The 13,286-nt window shown below is 41.3% G+C and overlaps 1 protein-coding gene across 8 annotated transcripts in view; it reads left to right on the top strand.

Annotated features, from left to right (window-relative positions):
* Nucleotides 1-13,286, top strand: part of psd3l (pleckstrin and Sec7 domain containing 3, like) — a 118,996-nt gene that overhangs the window by 84,690 nt on the left and 21,020 nt on the right. For 7 of the 8 annotated variants that reach the window (XM_053645401.1, XM_053645400.1, XM_053645406.1 and 4 more), the window contains one exon: nucleotides 8,562-8,605. In XM_053645401.1, coding sequence (XP_053501376.1) covers nucleotides 8,562-8,605 — 44 coding nt within the window. Of the gene's footprint in view, nucleotides 1-1,681; nucleotides 3,879-8,561; nucleotides 8,606-13,286 lie in introns of those variants that run through there. The other variant, XM_053645408.1, reaches the window with a different exon arrangement.

Here is a 13,286-nt window from a genome sequence, read left to right as displayed (position 1 = left end):
TCTGGGTTATACTATGTTCACAAAGGATCGTACAGGTAGCAAAATTAAAACTGTGCCATTAAAAACGTTATGGTCTTCTTGTCCTTAACCTCCAGTCTGTGGTTTGCATGCTGCTTCAATGAAATTAGTCTTGATTATTCATGGGAAATCGTGAGGCGCTGTCTCTCCCAGCTGTACATTTTCACAGTTCAAGGCAAATTTCTGCCCTTAATTACACACCCCCACCCCAAATGGGTATCGAATGATCCCCTGATGAGCCAAATTGGATTTTTCTCCTTCTCGCTTTCCGTAACCATTCCCTTGCAACATTCCCAACGTTGAACAATGAGGCTGTCCCATAATGCCTAAGACCTTCACTCCAATTCACTCCCCGTGTATTGGCAGGAATTTGTCTACGGTAATAAAACCAGTGCCTTATCGCAGATCTTACAGATTTGACTCTCTCTTGCAGAGACTTGTCATTTTTCTTGAGGACCAGCTGTATATTATCCTGAATGTCAGACTGTCTGCTGTGTTAGGAAGTCGCTGCCTGAATCTGTCAAGAAGTGGCTGCCTTTGTAACAAAAGACAAAGGTCCAGCTGTATCAACGTCTTTATTACGGGATTCATCACCGATTCTGCACTTGTAGTACGAGTATAATTAGATCACGCTGTTTTGGCCATGTCAGTGTAATTTGTACTACGATAGCCTCCTTTGAATTGCATACATAAACAGAATTGGCAGGATTAGGTTCTTGAATTATTCATTTTGAATTGAAAGTGGTGTTGAATTACACTGTATTATGTATTATGCTGCCTTATACCATTTGTGTGTAGGCTTTTCTATTGTTGTAATTGTAATGATTGGTAATATAATCATTATGATGCACACTAGGGCTGCATGGTATGGACAAACAATTGATGAAGTGGTGATGTGAAGTGTGTGAGTATATGAATGTTTTTCTAGCATTATTATAACCGATACTTTTGCTAATATTATGCCTAGCATGCACCATTATCAATATTTAAATAAGTAATGTTTTTTCAATCATGGTCCAGCAACAAACAGTGAGGTTAAAGGAATGAAAGACTTTCTATTCACTGCCTCTGCCCTCTGTGTAAGGTTTAATTCCCTTGTACACCCTATGTAGTAAAAATACACCTGTCTTTACATATTTTCGAAAGTAAGACTTGAAAATTAATTTACATCCAAACTCGTCTTAACATCCATCTATTCTCTGTACTGCCTACCCTAAACAGGGTTGCAGGGAGCCTGGAGCCTATCCCAGGGGACTCTGGGCACAAGGCAGGGGACACCCTGAACAGGGTGCCAACCCATCGCAGGGCACAATCTCTCTCTCTCTCACACGCATACACTCGCACACCCATTCACACACTAAGGACAATTTAGAGATGTCAATCAGCCTACAGGGCATGTCTTTGGACTGAGGGAAGAAACCAGAGTACCCAGAGGAAACCCCCGAAGCACAGGGAGAACATGCAAACTCGGCGCACACAGGGCAGAGACAGGAATCGAACCCCCAACCCTGGAGGTGCGACCCACTAAACCACAGTACCCGCTGCTCTTAACATTTTACCTCTAAAAAGCATACAAACTTTGGGACTGAGATGATCCTGTTTAAAACCGCAGTGCCAATAGGGACATGTCTCCACTTCTTGTACTAAAATATGATGCTGGGGTCCATTAGGAAGTGACGAACCCTACGCTGGTCACTTCGAAAAGGAACGCGCCCAGGTCACCATTTTGTAGGATCATTCCAGACTGAAGCAATGAAATGAACTTCTTTCAAATCGGTCGTTTTTAAAGAAAAACAAAATAGCATAGGCGACATGCGGGCTTGTTTATAAATGGAAGTCATGTCCAAATACAAAACACGTATTAAATTGTTGTGTGGAACCGAGTTGCGTTGCTGCCTCACAGCTCCAGCGTTCCCAATTCAATCGGAGCCGGTGGTTTTCGCAAGTTCTCCCTGCGTGGATTTCCTTCAGATTCTCTGGTTTCCTCCCACCTCCTACAAGCATGCCGGTTGATGGATTGGCTACTCTGTGCACGGTGTCTTGTAACAGACAGTCATCCCATCCAGGATGTATTCCCGCCTCGCACAAAGTGTTCCCGGGATGTGCTTTGGATCCGTCATGACCCTGACCGAGATTAAATGATTACCGAAGATGAACAAATTGTAACCTGAATTGAACAAACAAGCTGAACGCTGTAGTGCTGTGACACCGGAGCTGTCGGTTTTCTTTTCATCACCAGTCATAGTTACTGTGTTTTGTATTTGTTTGCGTTTGTGAATCGACCAAATCGGACTAAGCAAACTACATGCGACTGATCGTGAAGGTTTTGTTACTTTGCCCTTCGGGTCATTGTTGCATGGAGATGCTTGTTGCGAGTGATTTGTGAGACAAAAACACGGCAGCTTCAGCTTTGAAAAACGGCATGCAGTTGCATTCCATCTGGCTGTTAATTTTGACTGTTAAACAGGTGACCCTTCAGGGTTGTCAGCGTGAATGATGGTGCCTTCGGAGGGAGTAGGGCATAGTGGTGATCATTTCAGAACGGACAGAGGGACTCTGCTGCTGGTTACAGATTTCAGCACTGCTATTACTCACAACTTTTAATCCGTTGTGTTGTCGCTGGCCTTCATGGGGTGTTCATGTTTCAAGCCTCACATACCCAAAATATGATTACTTGCACAGCCCTAATACAAATGGTAAATGGTCTGTACTTGTATTGTGCTTTTTTATTTAATTTATTTATTTTTTTAACCTTGATGATTCTACAAAGCGCTTTACACCATGTCTCATTCACCCATTCACACACACACACTCACACACCAATGGTAGCAGAGCTGCCACGCAAGGCACTAGCCTGCCATCGGGAGCAATTTGGAGTTCGGTGTCTTGCCCAAGGACACGTCGGCATTTGGAGTCACGTAGGCCGGGAATCGAACCGCCAACCCTAGGATTAGTGGACAACCCGCTCTACCAGCTGAGACAAATCTGCCCCTTAATTCCCAGTTCTAAACGGGTTTCACAAAACAAAAAGCTGTGAAATAATATTGTTGTTTTTGTTTTTTGGCATGCTCGAGATTGTTGAGTGCTTTTTAGGGTCTTTTAGGGATCCTAAGGGGTTGATGCACCACCATGTCCCCCCTCTGCGCTCACTGCTGTGTGCTCGTCCATTCCGCTGACTTAAATCTAACAGTGTGCACATTAATAAGCCTGATTCTGAGCCTCATGAGTGCTGCGCTGTCACTGTTCAGACTAAAACCGAATCTCTTTTCAGCATTGGCTTAATCAAGAAGGGGAGGAAGCTGCTCCTCCCATCTCATTTCTTTTTCCTCCCTCCCTCCTTCTTTCTCTCTCTCTCTCTCTCTCTGTCTCTCTCTCTCTCTCTCTGTGTCTCTCTGTGTCTCTCTCAAACTCCCAGTCACTGTAGTGTTGCTTCCAAGGGAACAGCAGCTCTGAATCCAAACACTAGTGGACGCGATGCTGGAGAGGGCAGTGCCTTTGCTGTTTTGAATCGAGGAGACATATCAGTGCGTGCGTGCCAGAGTGCAGTCGCTCCCACGTTCTCTCCACTGTTCCTCCGCTCTTTTTTTTTTTTTTTTCCTCCCTCCTCCTTGCTCTTACTTCTGCAGGGACGTGTAGCTTTTTCTCTGTCTGTCTCTCGTGCGTATTATCTGTGCACTCGTGTTGAGGAGATGATCGGGGTAAACAGCGTTCAGGGCACGGGGAAGGTGCGCATGCGGGCCAGCGGGTCGGTCAAGTACGGCAGGGAGGAGTCGGTCCGGCGACAGCCCCAGCACCGCTCCAAATCCCTGAAAATGTCCAACTCGACCGAATTCACCACTGTGCAGCCCAAGAAGGACAAGGTAAAAAAAAGAGTGAGGTTTGCAGTGAGTCCGAGCTTGTTGGGTTTCTTAAGTGCCTGCGATTTTTGGAGATGCTTTAAGAATGGATGTGCTTTCTGGATTTGTCACCAGTTGATGGTGATCACATGTTGCTATTTATTTATTTGCTTATTTATTTTAAATTAAGACCTACTTTTAATCAGTAATGTGGTTTGTATTGCACACCAACACAGCAGATCGTAAGTTCTAATGGTTAGTTGCTGGAATTTCGCTTCAAACTAAACACTGCTCTTTCCTCTCCGAGTGAATTTAACCTCCAAGCAGTGATTGTCTCAAGTTGATGGATGGCTCTGACTGTGGCTCTTTCCCGCCCCATCTGGCTGAAGGGGAACAGATCAGTGTGTTGATATTATTCTGACATCTTGCTTTTCGAATGCGTTCATAAGCACCGCTCTGATGCCCCCCCCCTTTCCCTTTTCACCTGTGTGTCTTGTTTAATTAACGGTGACACTCGTCATTTCGATAACATAACATGCTCACCTGTTCCCCACTCAGCCTCCCACTCTTCCTGCAACACCTCCGCTGGCTCTTAGTGGCACTTAGTGTGTGTGTTCTCACACCCAGTGTCCTGATATGATGGCTTAAAATGCACCTTATACAATGGAAATCTGTCGTGCATGAGCGTGTGTGTGTGTGTGTGTGTGTGTGTGTGTGTGTGTGTTGGAATGTACTCAACCTGTGTAGTTTGCTAAATAGGTTTAATATCAAGGTGAATGGAACTGCTTGTGTTTTTATAAAACTGCACATGAACATCTGGGGACAAAATACTCACCATTTTGGTAATAGTAATGTTTTTACACAGTTCTATCCAAATTCTTTATATTCTTATATTTCATACGATATTCTTACTGTCTTTTTAGTCATATTTTATAGCAGATATTGGAATACACAGGCCACCACATCAGCACAGATTTATTTATTTATTTATTTATTTTCCAGAATCTCATCATTTTAATAGCGCATGTACTATGTCCACTTTTCTCTTCATAGTAGAACCTACCAGTCTCTTGGTGCGTCACACAGGGTTTTCATCCTCAGGCTAGTTCTCCTGCTGCCACCTGTCAGTGCTAATGATGACCAGAAGAGGGGGTTAAACATACAGTGATGATTAAACGCAGCCACAGTGAAGATGCTTTCGTACATTTGCTTTTGTGACCCGATCACGTTTTGATGAAGATAATGAGGGCGTACACGTTTTTCCTGAATCGTTAAATCATAGCAGTGGGTAGGTGGTCATGTTCGTGCGATTCTTGTTTCACGAGTCTTGAGCAGCTGTTGAAATATTCGCACTTATCTACATCATTTCAATACATTATGCAGGCTTATTCTCTTAGCTATCAGTTCTAGGCAGTAGCTTAAGTACTTTTTGTGTGCTGACATGGAAAGAAAATGTTTGCCGTGTTTACTCGTAATCTTACTCGACATGCACAATGTAAACATAACAGCGTTATTACCAGTTGTAGCTAGTATCAGCATAGTTTAATATAGCCTTGTATAGTGTAATATAATAGTCTAGCTTGTTATCTGTTGGATTTATTATTGTCTGTAATAAAGATGAAGGAAGATTGGTTTAACTCTGGTGATGAAGCGCTGTAGCTTTGGAGCCACAGTTAAATTGTGACGTCGCATCACGTACCGCTAAATTCATCCAAAATAGGCAAGTTAGTTTTATTTTAGTTATATTACAACATTGGACTGTTGTCAAAAGTGTTGTAATTGTCCTTATATTCCCTCAGTACGAAGATGATGTTTGCTTTTCTTTTGTTCGTACTCAAAGGTAAAAGTCTGTTACATAGCTACAGTATGTTTAAGCACGTTTCACGCTGGCGTGACGAAACTCCCTGCTGTAACACGCTTCGGAAACCTTCGGCCTTCTGCACTACGCACATTAGCCAGGGTGTAGTCTAGCAGTCAAATTTTACGCATTAATTAGGCTGGTTAATTAGCGTGTCCATCTTTTCAGGATCGGCAGCAGGAATGGTGAAACACGGACGAAATACACGGTGTCCCAAAACTCTCCAGATATAGGGGAAATGAACACTTTTTATTTCTTTTTTTTAAGCAAAAATGTCTTCCAAAATTTTACATACTTTAGTTTATTCTATATATAATTTTCAGATAGCCTTTAAGAACGCCTTTGGCAAAAGAGATGGTGAGCATTAAGGCTTCGCAGTCGTCGATTTCCCAGTAATACAAATACTCGATTATTTTCCTTAGTCTGTATTAACGCATCTAATTAGCTAACTATCTTGTCCAGCTTTCCAACTGTGTAAAAGTACATTACCTAACACTTTTTCCAAGTTAAGTAGGTTTCTATCCAAAACATGGGACTTTCTAATGAAGGTATGATTTCTCCTGACTTGCTGAATCTAGAAGCAAGTCAAACCATGTATTAGATACTCAGAAGGTTCAAGCTTAAGTTTCCTTAACGCCATATGTAATTCATATTACTAGAATGTCAGCCATTATAAGAAACACCAGAACTTATCATATTCCTTCTAATTAAGACTGACCACGAGTCTGAAATCACACTCCACTCACTGTAGTGCACTAATTAAGGAGGCACCAGTTTTAGGTTATGTAAATGGGGAAATATGGAGTAGGGCACCATTTGGGACATGGTTGTTATTTCCAAGTGTTCGTGTGGTGCCGTCTCAGTGGACGAGGGACTGTTTAAACCCGTACGGCTCCCATGGAAATGGCTGGGGGTGAGTTTACAGATGTGCACTGGAATAAAGTATGCACGTAGTTGTGTTATATGCAACATTTAGCTAGAAGAGTTTTTGTTTTTATTTTATATTTAAATGTCCGTGTGCTCTCTAATGATTATGAAAATGTACTAAGTATTTCCGCGTTATTTTTATGGATGTGCAAAAAGCGCCGATAATTAAACTACAGTCCTTAAATGAATCGAAAAATCTCACTTTCACTGCACCTCGTGGTTTCTGTTCCTCACTGCCTTTTAGACGTATTATTTTACTAGCGTTTACTCCGATCGAAGCGTTTTAATTAGACATTACAGGTCTCACTCGCGCTTCCACTATTTATCACAGCGTCTACACCGCGAGTCAGGAGCAACACGGCCTTGTTACTGACGATCACGTCCGTTATAATAAATGACGAGTTACACCGCAAGCACGCAAATACTAATGACCTAATGACAGTAAACTGGAATTAAATGGAATCTTTAAGCGACTCGCACCAGTTTCCCCAGCCCCTTTGCACACAGTGGAGTGTTTTGGATATAAACAAGTTTGTGCTCGTGCATCACTGTCGTGCTTCCGTGCTACACAAGCTCCGCTTTGTCAAGTTTACAGGTTACAGTCTTCTCCACTACATTTAATATAAAATGCACGCCTGCTTTACGCCTCTCTCTGATGGTGACTGAGGTCATGCTGGGTATAAAAGGTATAACGTTGATGTGAGCAGTAAACAAGAAATTCATTGTCGTTGACTCTGGGTATTCCGCTAAAGCTAGCGGCAGACTGTAAAACTGCTTATACTTCCGGTTAGTAAAAACAACCTCTAGTGTTCCATTTGAGACTATATTACCTTTCTAAAATTCTTACACTAGACAATAGAGTACATAATACATAGTGTAAGTGTATAGTACGTCATTTGGGATACAACTTTGTTATTTACTCTCTGATGCATGTTTTCGGAGTAGAAGTAACGTAATGAGTAAACGTGCCCCGCGCAGCCCAATGAATCGATAGTGAGATTCGTTGACGACGATATTCATAATCGATTATTACCGATTAGTTGTTCTAATCGGCTCTTCTCTCAGTCAATCCTAGCTGAGGGCTTTATTGCTAAATGTTAACTAGTAATAGCCTGTTGACTAGTAGGCTTGCTGGTGAGCAATAGACATGTTGGAATGTATTCTAATAAGAGCTCTTCTTTCCAACACACAGGTTTGGATTGCGCCATACTGTAGGTGTTGGTTTTCTCCTCAGTGATCACGTGCTGGTTAACGCATTAATACAGCTACGTCAGAATGGAGCCGTCTCTATTTAATGGCGTAAAGATGGTAGACATTTGAGTGTCACGTCCTTCAAAATGGAAAAATGATATCGAACTCCGCACACGCTGTCATAATAGTCGAATTTCTGCAGTCATCACAAGTGCCCCGGCAGTATAGATGCAATCCCACAATTAGATTTGAAGTCCCTAGAGCCTTCTGTGTAGCTCAAATATAGCTTCCTCACTATTTTGGTACAGTTACACAACACTATGCCGTGAGGTTAGAGCCTGTGTACGTCTTCATTCTGCGAGCTCACAACAAAGAATTGAAGAGGTGCGCTGGAGAGACACTGGACTCATGATTCAAAAAAGGAAGTGGGTGGAGGAAGCTGTGAGACGAACACCCTGAGCATCACGGCTGTAGCGTTTCACCAGAATCTGTTAACGGCAGGGGCGAGAAACGTATGCAGCGGCGTAGCACACACGTTCTTGAGCAATTGTTCAGTGGAACTGAAACGCCGTTTTCTCTCGGGTGAATCATAAAACGCCTCATACGCGAGAAAATGTGAAGGGGAACGCGGCATATCTGTGAACAATACAATAGTAAATAATATGAGCAGCTGTGTTAATTGTCATACTGATTTCCATCTCTCTTTTTTTTTTTTTTCTTTTTCTCTGCAGGCATTGTACAACTCAATCAAGAACGAGAAGCTGGAATGGGCAATGTATGTACCTATTTTATTTTTACACTGCATGTATTGTATGACTAAATATGTAAGGAGTAATACACGACGGGCTGTGATGTTAGGAAAACAAACAGCAGCATGTACCGGAGTGTTTTATTCCTCTTATATCACAGCAGTTTGCCAATGATGACGTTTTTAAACATTTATTTCTGAACGAATGACATTTTCACACTTTTATCCCCTTTTTTTTTTGTTTTGTTTTAATATTGTGGAACATCAGGGTACAAGAAAACTATTGGTGAGGCAAAACCGAGTCGATTAGGATTTAAACAACACAGTGGGAATACCACTGATTTGGTTTTGTAGTTTTACGTGGAATTTAAAGCTAGGTCATACTGCAATATAGTAGTATGTAGCAGTAATGTAAATTTATATATATATATATATATATATATATATATATATATATATATATATATATATATATATATAAAATATATATATAAAATATATATATCAGTCAACATTGTCGGCATGAAATGGTTAAGTGTGTGAAATAGGTTGTAATGGTTTGTTTCCATTTTAAAAAGCATTACTAAACAGATGTAACAGTAGTAATCTGGCAAAAATGTCATGTCGTATGATTCTTTTCAAACGCTAACAATGCCATGAAAAAACTGATAAAATATTTGTAATATGTAATGGTGGTTTTATTTAAGGTCTCCACAAATCAAAACAGAGGAAATACATGATTCCAGGGTCCCCATGGTTCTGGAAATCCTGCACGTCATGGAAAATTTTAAAATAGGCATTAGGTTTATGGAAAAGTTATGGATTTTTTAATTTTTTTTGTTCATCTTTCAAGTATCTACTTGTGGATTCAAATAATAATAATAATAATAATAATAATTAAAAACAGGTACAATGTACAAGATTTGTTACAGAGGACAAATGTGCAGGGGCCCAAGCATTACATTCAAAACCTCTACCATAAATAATATCTTACATTTGCATTATTATGATAAATAGAAGATTTTATTCACAAAAAAAAATATTTTCTCCCCAATTTGGTCATTTTTCTAATTCCCACGTACCAGCCAGCTCTCCCATATTAACCGGGGGGGGGGCTAACACGTGCTTCCTTCAAGACATGAAGCTGGCCAAATGCTACCTGCCCTATTCCTCATACACGACCTCACAGCTGTCATTGTGATTGACAAGAGAGAGAAAGTACATCACCCCTCCCACCCTGATAACAGTCAGTTTTGCTCTCTATACTCCCGGTCATGGATGATTTATAGTGTTGTCTGGATCCAAAAATATGTTAAAATTCTCTCAATTTCCTGTTAATAATTAATTAGGTTAATGTTACAAAATTTGTGATTTAAAAAAGTTATTTCAGACATTCAGTAGTTTTTTGGGGTTTTTTTCGTTTTTCGTGGCAGATGGACGAGCAAATTGACTGATAGCGTGCGTTAATAATGTTGAGAAATACAAGAACAATTATCTCCTGATTAAATCATGTCTGCGTGGGTAATGAGTTGGAAAGCTCTCATTCAATAACTTCATCTGCATGCAAACAATAAATAAACGATAATTACCGCAAACGTTTCATTTCTAAAACAACTCCAATTTAAATGTTTGACTCACATTTTTCAGCACCGCTCAGTGAATAGTGAGGCATTACGTTTTATTCAAAAACAAATAAATAAAGTCGTAACGCGTATTCGATTTCGTGGACTAGCCACTGCGCGCTCCAGCAAACGTCAAGCAGGGACTCCGAGTGCGCTAGATATACGGGAGTCAAAGATCTAGACGGACGTGCGTGTGATTTCGCACGCATGTATGTTCCGAGGCAAATGATTGGATTGGTGACAGTTGAGACAAGAGCCACAATTAACATCAGCAAAAAACATCACATTAGAATGAAGCTGTCGTCCTGATAACAATGATAGTGTGAGGCCGCTCCATTGTAGCATAGGTAATCTACCAAATTACAGCCTGCAGACACCACGCGCCGCGCAGCACGGCGAGCACATCGTGATTTATAGAGCTTCTCTGCCTGTGGGCCGTCTGCAGTTTGGTTCATTTATACATCTCGCTCTCATTTCGTTCTATAGAACTTGTATTATGTAGTTTTGAAATGATGCAGTTAGTTATTAATATTATTTACTATTACTATGTTATTTTGTATAACAGTTTGCTTTCCAGAGAGTCAAACCCAAAAAAAAACAAAAAAAAAAAAAACCTCATTAGTTTGTGACACGAGTGAAGATTTCAACAGATCTCATGTACGAGCTGAATGCGTATCCGACCTTTTGTGAAAAGCTTTCAACAGCTTTTATTACGGGATGTTGGCTCACATGTAATGTAATGTAATTTGGTTGGGAAACTGGCAAGCAGCACATCACTTATCTCGACCCCCACCGTCCATGTTATCGCTGCCCAGTTTTAATCTTTGAACACTAGCCAAAGGAAAATGTGAGCAAACAGAATTTTTTTTCAAGGTCAGTATTAACTCTGCAGCTAAAGGTGGTGATTAAGATCTGAGGAAGTTGCATAAGCTGTCCTGTTCTATGTGAATTAGAGATCCCGTGTGCAAAGGTGATCACGTTCCCAATTCAAGTGAGCGCTTTTGATGAAAGCTTTTTTGTTCCCAGCAATATTCAGGTGGAAAATGGACTTGTATTTTTTTTTACACACAGTGGACATGGACAGATGTGCTTTTTTTTGTTCTAATCAAAGGGATTTTGACTTTGAGTCAGAGTTTTACTCTGCTCTTCAGCTGACCTTGGTTCATACTGTAGCATCTGGTGCTACTGTTCTCACAGACAGCTGCTTTGCTTTAAGAGTGTGTGTGTGTGTGTGTGTGTGTGTGTGTGTGTGTGTGTGTGTACGTGCTGTCTGTTGGCCTGCTGCAGAATGACTGAGGAGGTTTATACCTGCTGCACCCCCCCCCCCATCCCCCTCTCACCCTCATCTTCCCAATCAGAGTTGTTAATGTAATTCTGGTGAATAAAACCACACACTAATTCCCCAGCAGGCTTTATGAGTACAGGAGTAAAAGAAGTCATGATGATGTCCTTGCTCTCCTTGTGCTTTCTCTGCTGTAGTAACAGCTGCCGCATTGCATGAGCACACAGACCGTGTGCTAGTCCAGCTCAGATACAGCAATTTATCACCCGATTCCTGATGCAGTTCGATCACAGGACTCGTCTCCATAAAAGTTGCTCAATTTGTGCAGGAGTAGAAATGGTCTCGACAGATGCTCGAGACGATGAGTTATGACCGAACCGGTCCGTGTGGTCCCGTCGCGTAGGCAGAACTCTCAGTCACAGCAAGTCTTTAGAGACTAACTGCAGTCACTGCTTATGTAACTATTTTGAGATCTTATGTCAGCATGTTTCACAGGTATGGGAATGTCCGGCGGGGCATGAATCCAACATATGACGCTCCAAATCACATATATTTAAAGATTCTTTCTTGTATTGGATGTATTACAAGAAAAAATGTATACCCCTACATCCATTCCTAAAATCTGTGTAATGTTAATTTGCTTGTTTCAGTCCTCTCGTGAGCTGAAGATGCGTTTCCAGCACCCCCATTTTCTCCTAGGATCATTTAGCCCGTGTCAAATGGTGTACCAGTATCAGTGCCTGCAGTGGTACTCGATTTAGTTTAATATTATTTGGTTCAGGATGCAGCCTTATTCTCTGAGGACATGCTGTTTAGAGTTGATGTATTACTGGGTTTTTTTTTTAAACTCCTTTTTGTTTACAAAACCCCAGGTTGGTGAAATGCATGCTCAGTTGCGTTAAAATCTGGTGATTGACGGACTTGGCCAGTCTTAAACCTTCCACTTCTTCCTCCCTGATAAAGTCCTTTGTTGTGTTGGCAGTGTGTTTTGGATCGTTGTCTTGCTGCATGATGGATGAAAGTTCCTTCCGATTCATTTGGATGCATTTCTCTGTAAATTGTAGACTTCTGAATTCATTCTGCTGCTACCATCATGGGTTCCATCATCAATAAAGATTAGTGAGCCCGATCCAGAAGCAGCCACGCAAGCCCAAGCCATGACGCTACCTCCACCATGTTTCACAGAAGAGCTTGTATGTTTTGCATCATGAGCAGATCATTTCTTTCTCCACACTTTGGCCTTTCAGTTACGTTGGTAGAGGTTCATCTTTGTTCCAGAACTTTTGTGGCTCGATCTTTTCGCTCACCTACAAATTGGGTGGTCTGATACAAAATGTGCCCCGTTCTATGTCGTTTAACACGGCTACATATAAATACCAGGAAATAAAAGTTGAAATTCTAAACTCATATTCATCTTTTGATCTCAAACCCAAAAGTCTTCATTCTACAGCAATAAATGGGCCTTGATGTTCCAATGGTTTCGGCGGGAATTGTACATACAGGGGATTTTTTGACAAAGTGGAAACAGAGGAGTATGAATGACGAGGTGTTTAGTATCGATACTTGTAATACTGATCGGAAGGTCGGGGGTTCAAGGCCCTTAACCCTCTCTGCTCCAGGGGTGCTATATCAGGGCTGACCCTGCGCTCCGACCCCAACTTCCTAGCATGCTAGAGTATGCGAGGAAAAGAATTTCACTGTACTGTAATGTACATGTGACTCATTATGATCATTAAAAACAGCTCTTGTGCATTAAAGTCTTCTCTCCTAAAGAGAATGTTTGGGTTTGTCCCCTGCAATGTGA

This window comes from Ictalurus furcatus, chromosome 16, assembly GCF_023375685.1.
Source record: "Ictalurus furcatus strain D&B chromosome 16, Billie_1.0, whole genome shotgun sequence".
In the NCBI taxonomy this organism is placed as follows: Eukaryota; Metazoa; Chordata; class Actinopteri; order Siluriformes; family Ictaluridae; genus Ictalurus; species Ictalurus furcatus.
Note: the sequence above shows the minus strand (reverse complement) of the source record. Positions and strands in the feature narration are given on the sequence as shown.